Source organism: Oryctolagus cuniculus, chromosome 17 (assembly GCF_964237555.1).
Source record: "Oryctolagus cuniculus chromosome 17, mOryCun1.1, whole genome shotgun sequence".
In the NCBI taxonomy this organism is placed as follows: domain Eukaryota; kingdom Metazoa; phylum Chordata; class Mammalia; order Lagomorpha; family Leporidae; genus Oryctolagus; species Oryctolagus cuniculus.
In genome coordinates this window covers 20,689,871-20,711,932 of record NC_091448.1, presented here as the reverse complement: position 1 = coordinate 20,711,932, position 22,062 = coordinate 20,689,871, and the positions used below count along the sequence as shown (strand labels likewise).

Sequence of the window (22,062 nt, the reverse complement as noted above, 5' to 3'; positions counted from 1 at the left end):
GCCATCGCCCTGCCTGGGATTCGCTCTCCCCTCTCCAGCGTCCGCACTCACCTCCCCCTCCTCTGATGCTCAAAGCACCCTACTCCGGCTCTAGGCTCCATCTTGCTGCCTATAGCAACGAAGACAGCACTCTCCTTTTACAAACAGGAATCCCCACACAACAGCTTGTCAGCAAGTATTTGAACGAATGAGACTTGAACCTCCCCACACAGGATGGCAGCACCCATCAGTCACACCCCAGAGCCCAGGAGGGCGGCTGGTCCCAGCCACAGAGCTCTGCTGGCCTCTGCTTGTGCCACGACCGCTGCCTGCACCGCCCCTTCTCCCTTCACCCAGGCACCGGCCAAGCCCCCACTTCCTTCAGGGGCCTCTGCTGGTGTCCCCTGCACTGGTCCCTTTGCCTGTGAGCCCCTGGCACCCACAGCATCTGTGCCTTTCATGCCTGGCTTTGCCCCAAAGGGCAGACTCCGCCGTGGGGCAGAGGGAGAGTAGTTTGCACTTGTCTGCAGCCCCCCACAGGGCAGGGCAGGGCGTGTGTGGAGCAGGAGCCGGGTACACTGTGGGCGCCCCAGGAACATCATCGCAAGAACAGGCAGGGGCGGGCATTTGGCCCAGGGTTAAGAGGCCCCACGCCGGAGCACTTGACTCCAGCTTCCTGGTAATGGGCTTCTGGGGAGGCAGCAGATGGCGGCTCAAGTTCAAGGGTCCTTGCCATTCACATGGGAGACATGGATTGAACCTGAGCTCCCAGCTTCGGCCTGGTCCAGCCCCAGCCATGGCAAGCAGCTGGGGACTGAATCCGTGGATGTGAGATCTGTCTGTCTGTCGAATAAATAAATTAAAATATAAAAATTAAGAAAAGAACAGGTAGCTCTCAAGAGGGTGTGTGAGTTCAGGGCTGCCAATGGCAGCCTGGGCTGCAAGGTGGGTTCCCCCTGGCTCCCTGGCTCCCCCGGTGAGCTGGGAAAGTTCCTGCCCCCGCCCCCGACACACACACACACACACACACACATACACGCATACACACTAGGCCTGGTGCTGCATCTCTGTCCCCTGCAAGCCGAGCCAGAGGCCTGGGCTGTTCTCCCCCCGCGGTGCCTGGTGCCTGTCAGCTGGAATCACCCTCACGGGTGCAGTCATCCACGTCTCCCACAGAGCCATAGCTCCCATAGCCAGCTGCCCCTCCGAGCCAGACCTTGGCAAAGTCACCCCGGACAGGGACAGGCAGAAACCCTGGCCGTGACTCCAGCCGCTGAAGGAAGGGGGCCGCCCGTGCCGTACACCTCGCTGACCCCGGCCTTCAGAGGTCACGGCAGGAGCCTGGGACTCCCTACAGGTAGACCGTTGTCTGCAACTCCGTCCTCGCCTGGGCCCCGCACTGGAGAAATGCTCGTTAGGGGTCCTGATCCCCGAAGACCCCAAGGGGAGGGCCCCCAGAAACAAGACCTCAAGAGGAGGCTGAAGGAGCCTCAGCGACCCTGCAGTTGTCCAGATGTAAAAACAAAACAAAACAAAACCTGATGTCATCAAGGAGCCTCAGACCCCACAGAGGGAGGCCACGGGCCCAGAGCCACTCACAGCGGTCGAGACAGGGGGATTCCAGCCCTGGGGGGCCTGCACTGCGTAGGAGCTGCCTCCCCCCCCCCCCCGCACACTGACCTGGCCCCGAGGGGCTTTTGCCCAAGCTGAGCTGCCGAAGCCGCCTCTGGTGGGCGCGCCCCCCGCAGTGCACCTGCGCCTGGGCGGCGGAGTTCAACTGGATGTTACACACATCACAGAGCGTGTACGACGGCCGCTTCCTCTCCCGCTTGGGCTTCGGCGCTTCGGGGGGCCGAGGGGGGCACTCAGCAGGGCCAGCTGTGGGGGGCTCCTTCTCACCCGGGGGCGATGGGCTCAGCGGCCGCTTCATACCTGAGCAGACAGAGAAAGAGAGAGAGAAATCGATGCGGCAGCAGCCAGGGGCCCCGCATCCCAGCTGAAACGCCCCAGTCTTTGGTGGCCCCCAACCCAAGGAGAGGCAAAGGGGGCGTCGTGGGATCTGTTTCAAGCACAGCAGCATTACAATGTGTGGGGACTGTGCAGGGTGTCAGAAACACCCACACACAAGGAGGCTGGCCAAGATGCCTGGGGCTTGAGAGGGCCACAGGGCAGAGTTCAGGGCTGGGGAGAGGAGGCCGCTGGGGGAGACAGCGGCGTGGCCGTGCAGTCACACGTTGGGAAGCCGGAGTCCTGTTTGCAGCCCCACAGCAGGCGCTGACACCCCTGTGACAGGCAAGCATGTGGCAGTGCGTCCTGGGGACACAGCAGCCTCTGCCCAGGGACCCAATCTTCCTGCACCTTGCACCCAGCAGGGTGACGCTCACCAGTGGTGACAGGGTGCGAAGCCACCCCAGCCCCTGCCCCACAGGGCTCCAGAGGCCTTTGCTGCCTTGGTTACCCATAATGAGACCACACTTGGTGTTCAGGGAGAGATCTGGGCCTGTTGAATACACACACACACACACACGCACACATGCATTTACATGTATGCACACACATGTGCGTGCACACACATACATGCACAGGCACACACGTGCACATGCCCCCTCAACCTGGACCCAGCCATCACCCAGGCAGGCTTTTGCCTCCAGCTCCCTTCTCAGAGACACTCCGACATGTCGGCCCCCAACTGTCCCTCAGGGACTGCACGGCTCCCTTTCTCAGACCACACTGTGTCCGCTTTTACTTCTCCCTGCCTGTGTTAGGTGGGGCTTCCGGGGAGCAGAGCCCGTGTCTCCCCCTCAGACTGGGGCAGCCTCAAGGTGAGGGCCTGAGTGAGGTCTGACTGAGCCCATTTCCTGGTCCAGACCGAATTATGTCCCCCTCAAGATGGTGCTGAAGGGGCCGGCCTTAAGCAGTGGGTTAGGCCACCGCCCGTGACACCAGCACCTGTTTGAGTCCTGGCTGCTCCACTTCTGATCCAGCTCCCTGCTAATATACCCAGGAAAGCAGCAGAAGATGGCCCGAGTGCTTGGGCCCCTGCACCCATGTGGGAGGCCCTATGGTGTTCCGGGCTCCTGGCTTTGACCTGGCCCTGTATTGGCCGTTGCGGTCATCTGGGGAGTGAGCTAGGGGATGCCTCGGGCCCAGGCTCCCAGCAAATCAGATCATGATCATCTCATCAGGCCCCACCCCCAGTGACGGGGCCCACCCCTGAGGAACCACCTGCAGTCCCGGATGCCCTGCCCTACCCTCGGGAAGCTGCCTGTCGTTCTCTGGGCCGTGGGCCCAGGCAACCTGTGTTTGTCGTGACACACGTGGGGACTGCGTGTGCGTGGATCAGATGGAGCAGGAGCTCTGAGCCGATTCACAGCTGACTCGAATCCGTGGTCGCTTACTGGCTGGGCGACCGGAGCTCTCCCCGATCTGTCCATCTGTCAAATGGGCAAATGGCAGGAGGGGCAGTGAGTAAGAGCTCCTGAGTCACAGGCACGCACACCACTGTGGGCATCGGACGAGCTGTCCGCCAAAGCCAGCTACTATTAACCCGCGACGGGTCTGGAGGATCTCTCTTTCTCTCTCTGTCTCCCTCTCTCTCTCTCTCTGTAATTTTGAATTTCAAATAAGATAAATCAATCCTAAAAAAAAAAAAAAGATAAGGCCACACTAGTGTAGCATGGGCCCCTAGTCCTCTACAGATGAATGGTGTCCGTCTACAAAGGGGAGACTTGGACACAGACTCGCACACAGGGAGAAGGCCATGGAAGATGGAGCAGACAGCAGGGGGTGCGCCCATGAGCCCAGGAACCCCAGATATCGCGGCAGCACCTGCCAGGGGCCCGGCATGAGGACAAAGCAGATTCTACTTCACAGCTCAGAGAGACCCAACCTTATGAATAATCAGGGAGTGAACCAGTAGATGGAAGACTTTTCTCTCTCTCTCTCTCTCTCTCTCTCTCTCTCTCAGTACCTCTCTCTGTAACTCTTTCAAATAAATAAAATAAATCTTTTAAAAAATCATCTTTTAAAAAAGTGAAAATAACTTGAATTTGTTTAAAAGAAGGAAGCACCCTTGCCAGCACCCCCCGCCTTGATTTGATGTTCTAGAATCCAGAACTGGAAGATGATAAATCTCTGTTAAGCACTCCCCCCCCCAGTGCGTGGCACTCTGTTGTGGCTGCCGTAGCAAATTAATGCACCAAGGGTTTGACCCTGCTGCGATCTTAGGTGCCTAGTGGTTTGAGGGTCCCATTCCCCCTGCCTGGTGCAGTGGCTGGGCTGCAGTACCAGAGATAGCCTCCAGGTGGCACAGCTAGCATCCAGTGGGAAGACAAGCCGGGAGACCCAGTAAAGCCCAGGGCAGGAGGAGGGCAAAGACCACCCCTCAGTCAGCAAGAGGCTGCTAGGCTGCACCCACCGCCCATCCCCTCCCCCGGCCAGAGCCATGTCATGGGTCCAGGGGCCTGGACACAGCCCCTTCCCCATGAAGTCACGCTGGAGGTCACTGTGAAAAGGGCTCCCAATGCTGCCGGGAGCCCCCAGCCCCTATTCTGCACCCTCAGCTCCAGACAGTGGTGATGGGGCCATCTCCTGCCTCCCCCGCCCTCCCTCCCAGCAGGACGAATGGGCAGGAAGAAGGTCCCAGGTGCAAAATTGTGTGTGTGCGTCGTCGGTGGAGGGGGGGCGGGTAAGGAGGGTCTAGCTCCCCAGGGAGGAGCAGAAGTGACTTCCCCAGCCGTGCCAGGAGGGCTGCCTGTCGCGCCAGCAAGGGGACGGGGTATTTTGAAATCTCAGTGCAATTTATGACAGGCGGGCTGGGGACGTGGCCCAAGAGAGTGGACAAAAATCTGCCAGGCAGCCGATTAAACCTCCGTGATATACAACCGCTGGCCTCGAGGGCCGTCTGCATGCCGGGCTAATTGCGTCCCCCGAGCCAGGCTGCTGGGCCTGCTGCGGCCTGTCCTGCCTGACCCAGCCTTCCCAGCTGTCCCGGAGGAGCTGCCCTGCTCTGGCCCAGCGAGGGCTTCTGCTCAGAAAATGTGGAGGGGTGGGCACGGCCCAGGGCACACACAGGCCTGGGGCACCCACAGGCAAGCGTCACAGCACTTCCACCACCAGTCCCGTGCCCTGGCCCCTGCTCAGAGCCAGCAAGCCTCACCCAGCTGGGCCCGCCCGGGGACAGGGCCTAGTCCACACGTTCCCTTTAACAGATGATGAGGAGATGGGGGTCCGGGGGTCCAAGAACAGTGGACTTGCTTCCCAGTCAATGGAAAGATGGCACAAGAGCTGATTCTAGAAGCTTCCCTGCCTATGTCCACCACTCAGCTGCTTAAGCCCACCTTTCCTTGTAACAATGGGCGCTGGGTGCTCCTGAGAGTGTCACAGCCCCATGAGGTGGCACTGGAGAGCCTGTTATCCACATCACAGATGATGGCCTCACAGAGTGAGAGAGAGAGAGAGAGAGAGGGAAAGGTCTTCCTTCCGCTAGTTCACTCCCCAAATGGCCGCCACGGCTGGTGCTGCGCCGATCCGAAGCCAGGAGCCAGGTGCTTCTTCCTGGTCTCCCATGCGGGTGCAGGGCCCAAGCACTTGGGCCATCCTCCACTGTACTCCCGAGCCACAGCAGAGAGCTGGACTGGAAAAGGAGTAACCGGGACTAGAACCGGCGCCCACATGGGAGGATTAACAAAGTGAGCCACGGGCCCCAGGTGCTCGCGTCCTTAACCACTGCTCTCTCCCACCTCTCCCTAGAGCCTGCCAAGGGCTACTCTGTACAGGGTGGCGAGGGAGGAGTCTCAGAGTCTGGGAGGGGCTCCTGGGAGGGTTGGGCTGGAGCCAGAGAGGCCGGAGGCGGGGCAAGGGGAAAGCCGAGGAAAGGAGCTGGCAGGTGCCTGTCTGTCCGGGATTTCCACAGGAAGGGGGAGAACCCTCCCTCCGTTCCCCACCTTCCCAGGCAGCCGTGAACTTGAAGCAGGTTCACACAAGGAAGCTGGGGGCCCAGGGCTTCTGTCTGCCTGTCTGCGCGTCTGTCCCCGTGGAGCTAGGGGTGAGTGTGGGGCTCACGGGGTCCTCAGCCGCTGCAAAGGGGCGTGGCAGGGAGGGACTTGGAGGCCACCAGGTGAGGAGTGGCGCCTGGGCCAGGGGTCCTCAGGAGAGCTGCTTCTTCCTCCCAAAGGGGAAGAAGTTTCTAGGCCTCCTAGAAGTTGTCCCCAGCGTTTGGCAGGGCAGGAGGGCCTCTCTCACCCAGCCCTTAATGAGCCCAGTTACTCTCTGGCATTTTCCTCCGCGGCTGCCAACGGCCACCCTCCCGCGGCTGAGATGAGAGCCTGGCTGGCCAAAGTGGGCCGGTCCCTGCCCTCTGGGCTTCGGTCCCCATCCTTAAAGAGGGGCGTTGGGCTGGGCTGATCTCTCAGGCAGAGCAAGGGGTGGCGCCCCACCTGAGCTGCAGGGAAAGGCAGAGTGGGGGCTGGGAGCAAACTGGCCAGCAGCGCGTGCCCAGCACCTGCCTGGCACTGCCAAAACATCGTCACCCTCAAGCCTCAGAACCAGAGTCCCAGAGAGCAAGCGAGCAGGGCCAGGCGGCCCCACGCTCTGACGCAGACAGGGACAGGGATGAGGACCTGGGGGCCTCGCCCCATCAGTCACGGGTCACAAGCAGGGGTCCAGGACCCTCCCACCACCCCCCCCAGCTGCACAGCGCAGCCCTCTCTGTTCTCACCCCAGCACAGTGTGAGCCCACACCCCCAGGCCCAAATGCCCTCCCCCCAGGGCCCCCTGCAGTTCCTGGGGCTCTCCCAGGGCAATGAGGGGGTGCATGGTCACACAGGGCTTATATGACCTGTGGGTGCAGGGAGCTGGGGTCACCCCCCACCTCAACGAGTGCTTGCCCAGGGCAGATCCAGCTGTCAGGGGCCAGGTGGGGGCCCCATGGGAGCCAGGCCGAGGCAGCCACTGTATTCCTGGCACAAGTGGCAACAGAGGAAGCTTGTCACCTTCCCCTGGGGACTTCTGGGTGTGGGGGTTTGGGGCGGGGCTGGCTGGGAGCTGTTGAAAGTCAACACTCAGCTCCAAGGAAAGAGAGGAAGAGGGCATGGGAGGTGAGGGAGCACCTGGCCCAGAGATGAGGTCACCGGCCCCCACCGGTCTCCTCCGGGTCTGTCTGCCCTCACTCCCCATCGTGTAGGCTTCCTCCCGATCCCCCAAAGGTTGGAGCTGCCTCTCCTGACAGCAGGAGTTCCCCCCAAAGACCTCAGCACCCTCGGAAGGAAGTCCTTTTTGCTGTCTAGCTGGCGTCCCTCCTTGCAGGGTCCACAGTGGCAAGGCAGAGCAGGTGCCTCTGAGGTGGGGGGTCAGGAGGTAGCGTTAGCCTCTGCACCCCCTTTCTTGCCTCTGCTGCCAGGCGAAGCCTAGGGAACCCCACCTGTCACCTTGCCACCTCCCAGCACGCAGGCACAGCCCCACCTATCCACCGCCTGCTCTCCGCCTCGACTTCCCCATAGGACCAAGGAAGACTGCTCCCCCAAACCCCACTGCCCACCCTTGGTGCCCCCACTTCCAAGACCGGGCGGGGCGGGGGAACCGAGTCCAGCTGGAGAGAGGAGGGCTGGGGACTCCGTGGACTGGTTCAGAGGTGTGGGTGGGTGGCAGGATGCTGCCTCCCCGTGCTGAAGATGAGGCACTGTGGTGGTGGTGGGGGCGGTGGAGGCCTCCAAAGACTGAGAGTGATGGAGGGGCAGGGGAGGGAGGGCTGGCAGGTGCGCTCCCTGATCCTCAAAGACAAGAAGCTCCCCTCCCCACCCTTCCATTCTACCCCATCCCCAGGGCTCTGTGGGGTGCACTGATTTTTGGAGTCTCTGAACTCCTCAGGAAATGAAGGAGGGTTATTTAGCCCACCCAGGTTTCCAGATGGGATGGGGGGTTTCCCTTTCTGCCAGGTAGCCCCAGCCTCCTCGGGCCAGGGGGAGCTGGGGGTGCTACCATCCCCCTTGCGATCCCCTTCCTGATCTCAGTGTCCCACAAGGTCTCCTGTTCTCCCTCCCAAATAAGATGGGGCAGAGTCTTACCTTCTGCCCCCAATCCCACAAGGTCAAAGCCACCTGCACCCCATCACCCTCCAAGCCCCCCTCCTGACTACTGGGCCCCCGCAGCGAGTATGCAGCTCTGGAACCGAGAGCCAGTAGCGCAGTCCCCAGCCCGGCTCCCGCGCCTACCTGAAGGGCACTCCCGACCCGTGCCGGGCTGCGTCAAGCAGCCCCCAGCCACCAAGGGCGGCTAAGCTCAGCGAGTCCCCGGCCCCGCACACCCTGGGGCAGCCACCGTGTCCCTGGAGCCCGCCCCCAGCGGCCTGGCGCTGAGCAGGTGCCAGGAGGCGCGCCGCCCTGAGCCGGCAGGGGCCAGGTGGCCCGGGAGAGAGGCTGTGCAGTGCTCTGGCTGTGCAGAGCCCCAGAGGGACTCAGGGGCTGGCCTGCTGCAGAGATGGGCCTGCTGGTGAGTACTCCCCGCTGTGGCTGTCCCCCGCGGTGTCCCTGGGCTGCCAGAGGTCCCGGAGCCTCAGGAAGGGGACCTCTAACTGGCCGTCTCCCGCCAGCCTGCCACACCTCCCTGAGAACTGGCTCCTCTGTTGGGGAAAAGGAGGAGGAAGCTGAGGGTCCCTGGGAGCCAGGAGGGACCGCGTTCAGGCTCCATAACCACTCGGCTCAAGCGAGTTTGGTCCCCGTTTTGCAGACCGGAAACAGTAGGGGCCTTAAGAACTGGTTCAAAGCCACTGGGGAAGTGAGCGCCAGATGGGAGATGCCAGGCTGCTCCTGGGCCTCAGGGGAGAGAGCCAGAGCCCACGGGGGCTCCTTCTGTGGCCTGCGGGGCTGGGGTCCCTTCTGTTTCTCCAGCAGAATCAGTACCCGGGCTGCAGCACAGCACACAGGGGCAGGAAGCCAGCCAGGCAGGACGGGACGCAGGGGCCAGTGGCTGGGCCTCCTGAGAGCCCTGCCATCTCTGTTCCTGGGGAGGCAAAAGAGAACAAAAGCCTGAGAAAGGGGGCAGACGTGGCCCCTGCATCCAGAGGAAGCGTGTGGGTGTGCTCAGCGACTTGGACAGGCCTGGGGCTGGGAGAACCCAGAATGCCGGTCGCACTCTGGGCTGCCACCCAGTCTCCCAGCACTTCTTCCTGATCCTGGTGCCCTTGATGCATTTCTGCCTCAGGACCTTTGCACCTACTGAGCTGTCTCCTGTTGCCGTCCCAGAACCCCCTCTCCCCAGCTCCTTTATTCTTTGTCTTAGCCCCATTTGCTGCCCTCTTAGTGCATCCCCCAAGCTATAATCCTTTAGTTGGGACACTTACCCGTCTCCCCCATCAAGGCTGGGCCTTTATTTCCCAGGTATCCAAAGCAACAGCACAACACTTGCTACATCCCTGACAGATGCTTGACAAATAGTTGTTGAATGAATGAACTTTCCAGTTTAAATCCATGTTCACTTGCACACTTTAAAGGGGTGAATCGGATGGTACACGAATCCTTATCCCAATAAAGCCGGCACCAAAATCGTTTCCGAGTCGTTCCAGGGTGGGGGTGACCGTCACGGTACACCGTGCCTGCCCGGCCACCCCCGGCACACTCAGCCACCCAGTCACGTTGCTCCCGCCACAGTCCACACCCCGTGTCTGTCAGTGGAGCAAGGCAGTTGCTCAGACTTGGAAGGGATCTTGGAGGTCATTTTGTTCCCTTTGGTAGCAGCCCTGACAAAATACTCTCCGCCTCTGCTTGATCATGTCCACGACGGGGAGCTCACTACCTCCCAACGCCCATCCCCTTGTCGGTCGGCTCATTCATGTTGGGGGGGGGGTTGCAACATAAGTTCCTAAATGCCCATGTGCTGGCCCTAGGCCTGCTCCCTGGACTTCTAGAAATAGCACGCTCCACCTTCTATAGCCACTAAGCACACTGGCAGCTTCTTCCCAAGTCTCTCCGGGCAGAATCAATGGCGTCCCGCCTACAGCCCTCTGAGTGCACCCAGACTTGCCCGGTCCTGGGGCAGAGCACGGGTGGCACCACCTCCCCTGGCCTCTACCATCTCCAACACCGTCTTGCAGTCTTGAGTCGGCTCGGGGCACAGCGGAGGGCCCGTGAATCCCGGGGTCTCTTTTCAGGGGACGCATTGCTGAGTGCAGCCTCCCTGTCCCCGCCCGGGTTTCTGGAACTCTGAGTAGCAGGGCGGATGTTTGGGTTTGCTGGCCCCAGGTGCCAGGTTAGTGCCACCCACAGGAACGTGGCTGCCCCTAGACCTCTAGCATGACTCGCAGCCCTGGACATAGAACCCTGGCCTTTCTCGGCCCCCACTAACCCAAGGCCACCCCGCTGGAAGGGGCGGAGCTGGTTGCCTCCAGTCTGGGCTCGCTCTCCCCTTTGCACGTACCCCAAGCTGCCCAGTGGCTTTCATTCCTAAAAGGAGGCAGGGGGAGGAGGAAAACCCGGACAGTCCCTGCCGAGTAACTGGAGCTGCAGGTGCCCGACGGCGCAAACCCTTCCTCGCCCTCCCTGCTCGCCCCAGGAAGGACCCAGGCCCCCCTTGCTTTGGCGGCATGAGCCTGGGCAGGGGGTGGGGGATCACCTCCGCAGGTGGCCCAACACAACCTGAGCCCCGCTCCCAACACGGGCTGCGTTAGCTGGATGTGACCGGTCCCCGCCTGAGACATGGGGCCGCAGAGGCACCGCCATAGCCAGTGTTACCCTCCCAGAACAGGCTGTGCCCGTGTCCTGACCACCCCCCCCGTCCTCCCCGGAGTGCTCTCCTTCCACGACGTGGTGTTAGTGAGTGTCCATGATATCAGCAAGGCTCCCAGCCGCAGCAAAGTCCGTGGCAAAGCTTCCATGCCTGCGCTGTGCTCACAGCCCAGCCTAGGGTCAGCAGATGCCCCTGGGTCCCCGGACGGTGGGAGAAGCACCCCCCTGGGCTGGGCCCACCCCTCCCCAGCCAACCCACCAGCCCCACTGCAAAGGCAGAGGCCCACAGAGCCTGAACAAGTCCACCCCTCCCCCTCCTCCACCTTTAGCCTCCTAAAATAGCCCAGCGTCACCATGTGCCCTGGGCGGCTCCCCACCGGCCGCAAATCTCCCTGAAATCGAATCCCCATCCTGCCCAAGCAGGACGGCACCACCTCCTGCTACCACTGGCCAGCTCCCCCATGGAAACCCGGACAGATGTCCTTCACGGTGACCGGGACATAAATCCCCAAATAATGAGACAGGCGCTGGGAACACACAAGCAGACACGGTGCTAATTGGCTTGCTCCTGGGCAGGCACGCGGTGGAGACAACGGGCCTCGCTTTCCCAGTCGGTACACTGGGGTGCTGGGGTGTGTGTGAGGACTCCCTGGGGCTGCACAGCAGGAGTGGTACCTTTCTAGAACATCGCATCCCACGTGGGAAAGGGAAGCGGCGGGCTCCCCCGTCATCCCCACCATGAGCCAGAAACATCTTCCTCCCACTGATTAAAAAAAAAAAAAAAAGACAAACAAGACACCAGGCTCAGCTCCTTGGCGGACAGGCGAGGCCAGGGCGGAGAGGCCAGGGGGACGCGGCACAGCCCCCTTCTTCCCGCGATGCTGGAGGCGAGTCCTGGATGAGCCCAAGGCCCTGGTCGCAGTAATCAGGAAGAGATTATCACATTAAACTTTCAAAGTCTGCTCAGAAAGCAGCAGCAGCAGCTGACAGCCCCGACTCCGCCGGCTTTCCCACCACCGCGGTCTCCTCCTGGCCCCGGGCCCGCGAGCTCCAGGCCCCGGCGAAAGGCCACAGGGGACAGGACAGTCTGTCCCGCATGGGTGGCGTCGGGTGTCCCTGTCATCTGTGGGGACCCATGGGAACTGGAATAATCTGGAATTGGGTAAACTCTTGCCACTCACTAACCAGGTGACCAAGAGCATGTCCCGCCTCTGTACACCTCAGTTTCCTTGTCTGTAAAATGGAACACTAACAATACCTAACAACTCCCCTGACCCAAGGGTGAGGGCTGAGATTAAATCAGAAAACACCCAGCTAATCCCATACAAACAGGAAACGCCCACTGCAGGGGGAGGGGCGAGGATTGGATGGCAGAAGGATCCTCGCAGCTGTGTGCCGGAAACTCATGGGGTGGGGCCGGCGCTGGGGTGCAGGGCGCTAAGCCACTGCCAGAGATGCCAGAATCTCATATGAGCACAATCCGAGTTCCAGCTGCTCCAATTCTGATCCAGCTCCCTGCTAATGCGCCTGGGAAATCAACAGAAGATGGCTCACATGCTTGGGCCCCTGCACCCACGTGGGAGAGCAGGGTGGAGCTCCAGGCTCCCAGCTTCAGCCTGGCCCAGCCCCAGCTGTTGCAGCCATTTGGGGAGTAAACCAGCAAGTGGAGGATCTCTCTCTCTCTCCCTCTCTCTCTCCCTCCCTGCCCCATACTCTGCCTTTCAAATAAATAAAAATAAGAAAACTAATGGGGCAAAATGAGAAGGAAGACAAAGGGGCCTGGGTTGGATGCCAAGACGCTCCCCAACGAGCCCCTCTGCCGGCTCAGGCTGCCCAGCCCCCGCCTGCTGCTGCCCCTCCTCTGGCCTCCCAAGGCTGCCAGCCTGCTGCCAATCTTCCCAGGGCTGGAGCTGTATCCAACTTGTGATTGTTGCCAATGCAACGGAAATTATTTCAACCTCCTCACCCGGCTTGGCAGAGCTGCCGGGGGCGTGGAGGAGAGGCTGGGCGCTGGGGTGTGCGAGAGCTAGGGCGGCCCCCTCCCCGGGACAGCAGCTGCTCTTGCAGCCGTCCCACAGGCAGGCAGGCAGCTGACCAGGAGGACTTCGTCCTGTTGCCCCATGGAAGGGAGGGGAAAGGCTGGGGACCCAGGGCCCACCTTCCCTCGTCCTTAAACGGCCGCATTCAGAAGGTGCCGGTGTGGTGCTGACCACCAGCCAGGATCAACTCTGAGAAATGAAGACCATGGAGCCGCCCTGGCCCGCCCTGCGCTTCCCGAAGCTTTTACTGAATTCCTGATTGTGTTCAGCAGGTCCTCCCACCCTGGGCCTGGGGGTCCTTCCCCTTCCTCAGTACAAGAAACAGACTGTAACCCAGCCCAGCCTCACAAGGGTGGAGGCCTGGGAGGCCGAGGGTGGCCCTGGGGACCCGGGATCCCCCGGGCTGGGGGGCGGGGCAGGCTCTAAGCCCACTGATGGAGGAGATGGTGGGGCGGCCACGGCCCGGCATGCTGGCCAGGGAGCAGCTGTGACCACGTCAAGGCATCTACCTCTCAGATGAGCCCGGTGGCTGGAAGCATGCAGCCGTCACAGGCCAGGATGGACACCTTGCAACACCTGCCGCCAGTGCTAAGGAATACCAGAGGCGGGGCAATGGCATACGTCCGGCCCCCCAGGCCTTCTGTGCAGCACCCACGCGACTCCCACGGCAGGGCCGGGAGGCAGTGCAGAGCCTGGAGCCCTCAGGCCTCGGGCGAGTGGCTTCGGCTCTGTGAGCTGCAGGACTGGCCCCCGTGGGGCTGCTGGGAGAGCTAGAAGGTGGTAAGGGGATAGTGTCTCCCTCTGTGGCTGGCACACAGTAGGGGTTCAATAAATACCCTCAGTAAACATTTGTTGTCACCTGCTGTATGCCAGCCCCTGCATTCTAGGGGATCCAGTGGTGAACAAATGGCCCAGGAGCTTTCGTGCGGTGCTGGCACCTGGGGGAGGGGCGGCAGGAGGCAGAGGCTTCCCTCTGAGGCCCAGGAGGATGAGAACTGAAGATGAGTGGTCAGGGAGGGCGTCTCGGTGGAGGGACAGACCTGCCTGAGGGCCCTTGACCGTGGTTGCTCACTGGAGTCACCTGGGCAGCTTTGAAGACTCCTGGTACCCCAAGACCTCCCTGGGGCCTGTAATGGGCTTAGGCTGGGAGTGGCCTGAGCTTCCGACTTCAAACCCTGCCCAGGTGAGGCTGATGTGCAGCCAAGGGTGGAAGCCCCATAGCCTGCAGGCCCCTGAACGTGCACCTGGCTACGGGAGACTCACCTGGGGACCGTGTCAGGCAGCCCGGGCCGCACGGCGCTCCCAGGCTGAGGCTGGGGTACAGCATCTGCCACTTCCTTCTACAAAAATTTTATTCAACAGGAAGAGAGACAAAAAGAGAAAGGGCGAGAGAACTCTTGTCTGCCAGTGCACTCCCCAGATGCCAGCCCACAGCCAGGAGCTCAATCCAGCTCTCCCACGTGGGTGGCAGGGACCCTGGGCCTTCATCACTGTCTTCAGAATCAGGGGCAGAGCCAGGAAGAGATCCCAGGTCCTCCCGCACAGGACACGGGCGTCTTAACCTCCGGGCCAAATGCCCACCTCCTGTGTCCGCCTTTTTAACAAGCACCCAGGGATTGAGACGAGCGGGCAGATCCAGAGCTGTGTCCCAGGAGCAGGCCTGCGCACAGAGGCCTCCTCATGCTGACCCCAGCAGCCGTGCAGGGACAGCTACTGCCACAGGGGCCCTGCCCTTAGCCTGCTAAGCCCCCTCCTACAGGGAGGCCTCCTTCCTGCCTCTAGGCTCCCAGGTACCCTGAAGCTTCCCACCAGCTTCAGCCCCTCGGACGAAGCCCCGGGGCCATCTGGGCCAAGTCAGTCTGTCGTCTTCCCCGGCATCTGCTTGGGACGGCTGCTCCCACATTGGAGCCAGCAGTGGCAGGGTGGCGATGGCCCCTCCAGGCCCCTCATCCCAGGATTCCTCCTGTGGGGTCCCCCTCCTCTCCCCATCACTCTGGGTCCCGCCCCACAGGCCAAGCCCTGGATGGGCGACAACAACAACGACACACAATGACCGTTCCGGGCAAGGGTGGCCCAGGATGCACCCTGCCCAGTGCTCCCTCTTCCTCTCCAGGACAGTGTAGCCATCCTGCCACTTCCTAGCTCGTGCCTCAGTTTTCCCATCTGTAAGATGAGGATGAATTGTACCCTCTTTCAGAGGTTTGTCTTGGGCCCAGTTTGTGAAGACTTTAGCAAACACATACATGGTCCTCAGCACTTCATGCGGAGTGGGGGAGTAAATAGGGCCCCACACGGGGCCGCAGCCCCACTCTGCAGGTGAGAAGACTGGGGTCAAGCACAGGAAGTGACTTGCCCGATGACCCTCAAACCTCAGGTCTGCGTCACCTCAGGCACCACCTCCGGGTCAATCCCCTCCCCTCCCTCCCCAGGCGCCTGGCCTGGTCCAGGTGGGCGCCGCACCCCCGCACTGACAGAGGCGCCTTTGTGCCCTGCCCAGGGTCACACCCTGAGCCCGGAGCCACGGGCCTGAAAAGCGCCCTGTGTCTGGGTCTGCATGGCCGCCAGTTCTGCGGCCGCTGGGCTGCCTCGGCCACGCGACTCCCAGTGGGTGGGTCAGAGGCCTGGACCCTTCCTTCAGCCCCGCCCCAACCTCAGCAGGGCTTCCCTGGCCGGGCCTGGCAGCTTCCAGTGGGAGGAGGAGGAGGAGGAGGAGGGGGCCCCAAGGCAAACACCCCGGTTCTGGGGCTCCGCCCTGGGCAAACTGTGAGTGGCCAGACTGTGGGGTGTGGGGAGAACAGCGTGCGGAAGGAGGAGTGGGAGCTGCAGGGGGTGGGGGGGGCTGACCGTGACGTCACTGGGGGGGCGGCGAGGGCTGCAGTGTGTGTGTGACAAGGGTCACCCTGCCCCTTTCACTCCCCTGGGCCCTCTTGGCAGCCTGCTCGCTGGCCTCTCTGCCTCCACTTCCCATCTCCCCTCCCTCCCAGGCTGTCCTCAGCAGGACCTGAAACCTTTTTTTTTTTTAATTAAAAAGCAAATCTGATCGGGTTGTTCTCTGCCTCAACTCTCTTGGCTTCTGCGTCACTGCGGGGAAAACCCTCAGCCCCACCCGGAAGGTCCGCCCCCACCCTCCTGTCCTCCCAGGGACCCCTCCCTCCCTAGATTGCAGGGGTTTGAACGAAGGAGTCACCCTGGAGAGGACCAGAACTGGATATGAGAAAACTCAGTATTGACAAAGACCGACCCAAGAACCAAATCTTGATCTTCAATCGTTTGCCCTTACTTTAAGTCCTCTGGAGTTGGTGGGGTTCCCCAGCCAACCCCACAGCCTGGGATCTAGGCGCCTGCAGCCCCTAGATTGAAATCCAGGATGACTGAAATCTGGCAGCAAAGCTCCCACAGAATAGATGCCGAAGGAACTGGTTCCAGTACAATTAACATGCGAGGAGAAAACAGGGAAATGTGTTTAATTATCCCAGGGAAAAAGCTGCACAGGCTGATCACGGAGTTGGGGTGGGAGAGGCCACGTCTTCTGAAAAACTCATTGGTGTCTGCTGGTCAAAACGCCCGGGGCGGGGTATCCTGAGCCCCCCAATCTGTTCTCCTGTGGCTCCCCGCCACCCTGGGCTCCGCCGTCCTTGGAGCACAGCGGGTCGCCCTACCTGGAGCCTTCCCAAAGCCTGCTCTTGGGGGCCTGCAGGGGTGCACCCTCCTCCTGGCTTATTCGGGAAGGTCGCCTCCCAGACAGGCCTCTGGAAGGCAGATTTGCCCCCCATCTGCACCCCAGACGCCTGTCTGTAGAGTGAGTGAGGACTTGAGTGTCGCTGCACTGAGGGGCCGGGGAGTGGCTGGGTGCCTGGTCCCGAAGAGGGACAGGGCAGGGACACCTCCCTTCCTCGTGACTGAGGTACAGGGAGGCCCATGACAGTGGGAGAGGGAAGAGGCGACACAGCCAGTCCTGAGCCATCTTTGCCCTTTGACCACCCAGGCCCAGGCACCCCTGTGCCAGCTGGCCGGCTGCCCCCGAGCTGGGCTGCCCCCTGGCGCCCGGCTCCCACATTTGGCAGCTGGCCAGGTTATTTGGGGCACTTCCTGGTGCCTTCCTCTGGCCTTTCCACCCCCACACCCCAACCTCCAGACCCAGAAGAGCAGCCTCTTCCCCAGCCGGCACCCAGAGGGTCGAGGCCTGCTCTAAGGGCCTCTCTTGTCCCTGCCATCTCAGAACCAGGTCACAGGAACGCTACCTGCTCTGACTCCCGTGCCAGCCAGAGGTGCGGGACCAGGAGTCTCTGCGTGGGGGAGGGTGAGGGTCACCGTGAGCCTAGAGGCGGCCGCAGCCTGAGGTTCTTTTTGCCCAAGGAGCAGCTCTAGCCTGGATGGAGGAGGAGCCCGGCCCTGGGGGATGAGGAGATGCGGGCTGGAGGCCCGGCTCTGCGGGGAGAGTGATCTGGGCAGGGCATTTGTCCTCTGAGCGTTCACCATCCCCACAAAAGCCGGGTACCTGGGCAGGTGCAGCACAGGGCCTTACAGGCGGCTCTGGCCTGGGTAACGCGGCCCTAGGGTCCCAGGGACAAGGTTCAGGAGATGGCTCCTGGAAAGAGCCCATGCTCTGGGAAATCCCCCTCCCCCATCTCACTGTGTCACTGACTCAGGCCTCAGCCTTGGGGGTAGGAGGGCACACTCTGAAGACCCCAGGGCTCGGGATCCCAACGCCTCCTGCAGGCATCCATTCTCCCCTCAGCAGGGGGTAGTGTGCCAGCTGTCCTCCCAGGCTCACCCCTACCTGGCCAGAGCTCTAGGGGAGGGGTGGGCTGGTGTGAGATGCTGACATCATGAGGGTGCAGAAGTGGGGGTGGGGCACAGCCGCTGCGGGGCTGGCCGGTGGCCTGGGCACCTGGAGTGGGGAGAAGGGTCTGTGGAGCCGGCCCTGCCCCACCCAAGGAAACCTGAGTCAGAGAAACAAACAGGCAACACAGCAGCTCCTGTGCGGAGGCCATGGCGGCAAGGGGCCTTGGAGAGGGCAGGGAGGCTGTTTAAACAGCCTGAGGCCCGGGCAGTTGGCGGAAAGGTTTGGGACAGGGTGGGGAACGCCGTGGTGGTTTGGCGCAGGAAGCGGGGGCCTGGGGTGGGTGGGTCGAGCTTGGCTGCTTCGAGGAAAAAGAAAAGTGTCCATTCAGCCCCACGGTGGTCAGCGGCGCTTCTGAGGGAGCCTGCGAGTCCCAGCACCCTTCCCTGGGCTCAAGGTCAATCAGGTCAACCAGACGCAAAAGGCTGGCTCCCTGGTCGCTGGGAACCCCAAGACCCTGGGCCTTGTCCCAGAAGAGAACATTTCAGGGTCCAAGTTGTGAACCAAGAGCCAACACTGCCCTCTTCCCCCCACCCCTACTCTCACTCCCGGCTTCCGGTCTGTGGGGGTGGGGGTAGAGGTGCCTGGCCACCAGTTGGAGATGTTTGGCTGTGTTGTTCCCCAGGACTGCTCAAGAGACAGAGACAGAGAGAGGGAGACAGAGAGAGACAGAGACAGAGAGAGAGAGAGAGAGAGAGAGAGACGGGGATGGGGATGGGGACGGGGACGGGGAGGGAAAACACACACACATACAGAGACGGAGAAAAGTGAAGAACCCACACGGGAAGATGGAGCTGGAGACGGGGCTGCACAGAGCTGTGAGCGAGAAAGTGTGTGTGTGTGTGTGTGTGTGTGAGAGAGAGAGAGAGAGAGAGAGACACGGAGAGACGGAGAGACACTGAGAAAGAGGGAAAGGGAAAGTCACAGAGAAAAAGCAGCAGGGACAGAGGAGGGGCAGGCGGGAAGGGGGAGGTGTAGGACGGCCTGGGAGCTCACAGCGGGCACAGGGCAGGGGCACAGGGCACAGGGCATGGGGCCGGCCTCGCTCACGGGCTGAGAGGCAGAAAGAAGCTCCCAAGACCCACACAAGGACAGAGGCACTGAGAGGGGCTTGGGCCCCGGGCACACTCCTGGGGGAGCCCCAGCAGGGCGCGGCTGCAGGCTCCTCTCCAGCCACAGCAGGCTGCTGGCCCCCAGCCTCCCCCGTGCAAGCCAGCCCTTGGCCACTGGAGCTGGCGGGTTACCCAAGGTGAATGAAAAGTCACTGATAAGGGACAGCGAGGCCGCAGCTGTGGGGAGGGCGCGGGGGTGTGCGAGTTGCGCGTGCCAGGATGGCCTGTGCACCCCAGGGGGCGCAGCAGTTAACGGAGGCATGCCTGGGGGTATGTGAGTGAACCCAGTGTTCATGGGGCCAAGAGGCCAGTGGTCCTTGCCGAGCCCACCCAGAATCAACAAGTGGGTAGGTGACCACAAAAAAGGCCATGGGCCTCTCCTGAGCGGGCGGCGTGTCCAGGGCCAGGAGACGCTCACCATCAACCGAGACCAGTGTGCCATGCTCTCCCGCCCAGAGGGGCTCCCACACTCTTCCCCATCCCGGGCCCAAGATCCAAACTCTCCGGGGAAGCCATGCGATGCACCCACGGCCCTCCCCGGCTGTGAGCGCAGCTCCCCTGGGTGCCAGCCACGCCCCTCCCCTGGTCTAGCTCCCACCCCTGCTGCCCCCTCCCTCATTGCTGGGTGGTCCAGTGGGGAGCCACCCCCTCAGCTCACTCCACAAATTGGGCAGCCTTCCCTCATAAGCATCGCAGTATGGTTTTTTTTTAAATTGTCCCAATTTTAGGATGCAGAATGAGGTCAGGAGGCCCAAGGGGGGACCACTTATTGGTGACAACTGACGATCTTCATTTCACCTTGGAACTCCTTGCTGGTCCAGCCGAGGACGAGGAGGGCAGGGAGGGAACTAACCAAATGGCCGGCGTGCTCAGAGGCCCAGCCAGGCTCACCCTGGCAGGGTCTGGGGCAAGTGGACAAATGATGCCCCCCACACATAGGTCTAAATATTTTTAAAAAATATAAATCAAGCCCATAAACTGTGAAATAAAACATGTGCTCACCCCCTACCTTGACAAACGCACCTTCACAGTGACCTGGAAGACCAGGGTCAAGTTTAGAATTCTCTGCTGCTGGGAGCTGCGCAGCTTAGCCACAGTGATGGCTTCACCCTGCCCCGAGTCCCAGCCACCCCTCTTCCTGTGGCCAGGTCCTTTCTGCACTGCAAGGGACTCCCGTGCATGTGTGAGGACACCCAGCCCTGCGACGGCCACCCCTTACTGTCCCTCACCTAGGAGTGCACACACAAGTGGCAGCACCTGCCCTTGGGAGCGAGACCCAGGAAGAGGCCGGCACAGGCAGGGCCATCCAGAGTGACAGGCACAGGAGTGAGGTCTTCAAGGGGACACACGGGCCCGTCCCCTCGACCTGCTGATGCCTTGCCCCATAGGGAGAGGCTGGGCAGCCCTTCCTCGCCCAGGTTTTGCCCCAAATCCAGCCTTCGCGGGCAGCCTCCAGAGTGCAGGCCAGGGGCGGAAGCCATTCCACTGGAGGGAGGTTGGACAACCCCCCAAGCGGACTCTCAGTCCCTTGTGCTATTTGTCTTCCTGGAAAATTCAGTGCAGCTTCGCCCCAACTTGTGGATTTCTGGAGGTGGAGAGGGGGGAGGCAACAGGGCATTTTTTCAGGTTGGCTCTCCAAGCCAGAGCTTGTCCCACAGAGGCACACAGTAACCCCAAGTGCCACCGCTGACCCTGCTCCCTGCGCTGGCGGGGGGCCCCTCTCCCCACCCTAGAGCACACACAAACAGGGAGACTGAGCCAACTGGAGGTGAGGGGCCTGGGCAGCCCAGCTGGGGCCAGAGGGCCAGGGACCAGCAGGGGGCAGGGGCCGGACGGCAGGGTGGGGGCAGTGATGAAGGGCATCGCTTTCCCTGGCCAAGCTTTAAAAAAAAACCTTCCCGCCTTCCCCACCCTGCCCAGGTCGGCTTTGCTGTCCTGCACGCGAGGGGCCGCTTATGCTTGCTGAGCCCTCGGCAGGCGCCAGGCGCTGTGCTAAGCACTCCAGGGCAGAGTCCCCTCTAATCCGCGCAGCCACTGATGAAGTGGGCTCTGTCGTCATCCCCATTCTGCAGGTGAGGACGTGAACCCAGAGGTCAGGTCATCTGCCCAAGGTCACACAGTAGTGGAGGGGACAGAACCCCAGTCCCACAGACCCCCAAGCCCCCGGGCTTTCCACCGTAGCACGCTGCCTCCCACACGCAAGAAACTTGGGCAGAAGCAGAAGGGATGGAGGTCAGATGCCAGAAAGAACTTCTTGACCTTGATGGTCTGTGTGGCTGGGGGAGACCATGGAATGGGAATCTGCACAAGGTGGTAGCCCCCCCGCCCAGTGGCCACCTGTGTCCCTGGAAGGTCCTGGGGTCCTGCTTGATCTGGAAGGCAGCATCCTGACCTCCCTCCATTCCATAACTCAGATCCTCTGGGCTGCCCCATCCCAGCCCTCAGCATCACATCCAACCTGTCAGCCCGGGTCCTCCTCTGCCAGGAAGCCTTCCTTGAGGTCTCCAGAGGCAGGACCTGTTTCCTAGGGCCTGAATCTCAACACCAAGAGTGCAAATAGAAGGCCCAGCCCTGCCCTCTGGGACATGCACAGGGAAAATAACAACGCACTCCTCAGTTTTGGGGTTCCCCGGGCGGGGTGGGGGTGCCCCCCTGCCAACTCCCTCACCCACATGCATCTCTACCCAGGTATACATAAACGATGCAGGTGTCCGGTGCTCACTAAAAACCCCCACATCCAGTTCAGCGGTGGGTGGGTTCTTACCTCGTTTGCCCCAGGCCAGAAGTATCTGCACTCTGGGTCAGTATCCGGAACCCTGATGTGGGCCGTCCGAACCCACTCTCCTGGCAAGCCCAACTCCATCCTCTGCCACGGCCTGCAGCCCGCCCTGGCTCCAGGGAGAACCAGCTGGGGCCCTCTGACTTTCCCGAGTCCGGGTCGCACCCACTAGATGCCCAAAGTTAGTGCGCAGAGCGGAGACAGGGATGTCCCCACCGCCCCTTGGTGTCCCTCAGTTTTGGGACGAGGGGATGCGACAGGTGGAAGGGCCCGCCCTGTTTCCGCGCGCTGCCCTCGAGGTCCGTGGCGTGGACCAGCGCGCGTCGCTGTCTTACCTGCGGGACAGAGACGGAGCCCGCCGCGGCCACCTGCTCTCGCCTCGCTCGGAGCGCGGCGGCTGCGGGCTGGCAGGCGAGGGCGGGGCCGGCGAGGGGCGGGGCCGGGGGCGCCGCGGCCCAGCCCCGCCCCAGCCCCGGCCGGGTGGGGAGGGCCGGCTGATGCAGGTGTGGGGGAGGGGGAACCGCGGGAGGGCCGCCGGCTCGAGTTCTTATAGGGGCGGGGAAGGTGGGACACCTGGGTCCCGAGGAAGGGA

General features: G+C 61.9%; 1 protein-coding gene across 5 annotated transcripts in view; it reads right to left on the bottom strand.

Moving 5' to 3' along the window:
- Positions 1 to 21,871, bottom strand: part of ZNF385C (zinc finger protein 385C) — a 44,474-nt gene extending 22,603 nt beyond the window's left edge. For 2 of the 5 annotated variants that reach the window (XM_051824997.2, XM_070060695.1), the window contains exons 1-2: positions 21,806 to 21,871; positions 1,660 to 1,911 (exon numbers count right to left, since the gene is read on the bottom strand). In XM_051824997.2, coding sequence (XP_051680957.1) covers positions 1,660 to 1,909 — 250 coding nt within the window. In that variant the 5' untranslated portion in view covers positions 1,910 to 1,911; positions 21,806 to 21,871. Of the gene's footprint in view, positions 1 to 1,659; positions 1,912 to 3,230; positions 3,507 to 5,137; positions 5,330 to 9,316; positions 14,718 to 21,805 lie in introns of those variants that run through there. The other 3 variants (XM_070060694.1, XM_051824998.2, XM_051824996.2) reach the window with 3 other exon arrangements.
- Between the last annotated feature and the right edge of the window lie 191 nt (positions 21,872 to 22,062).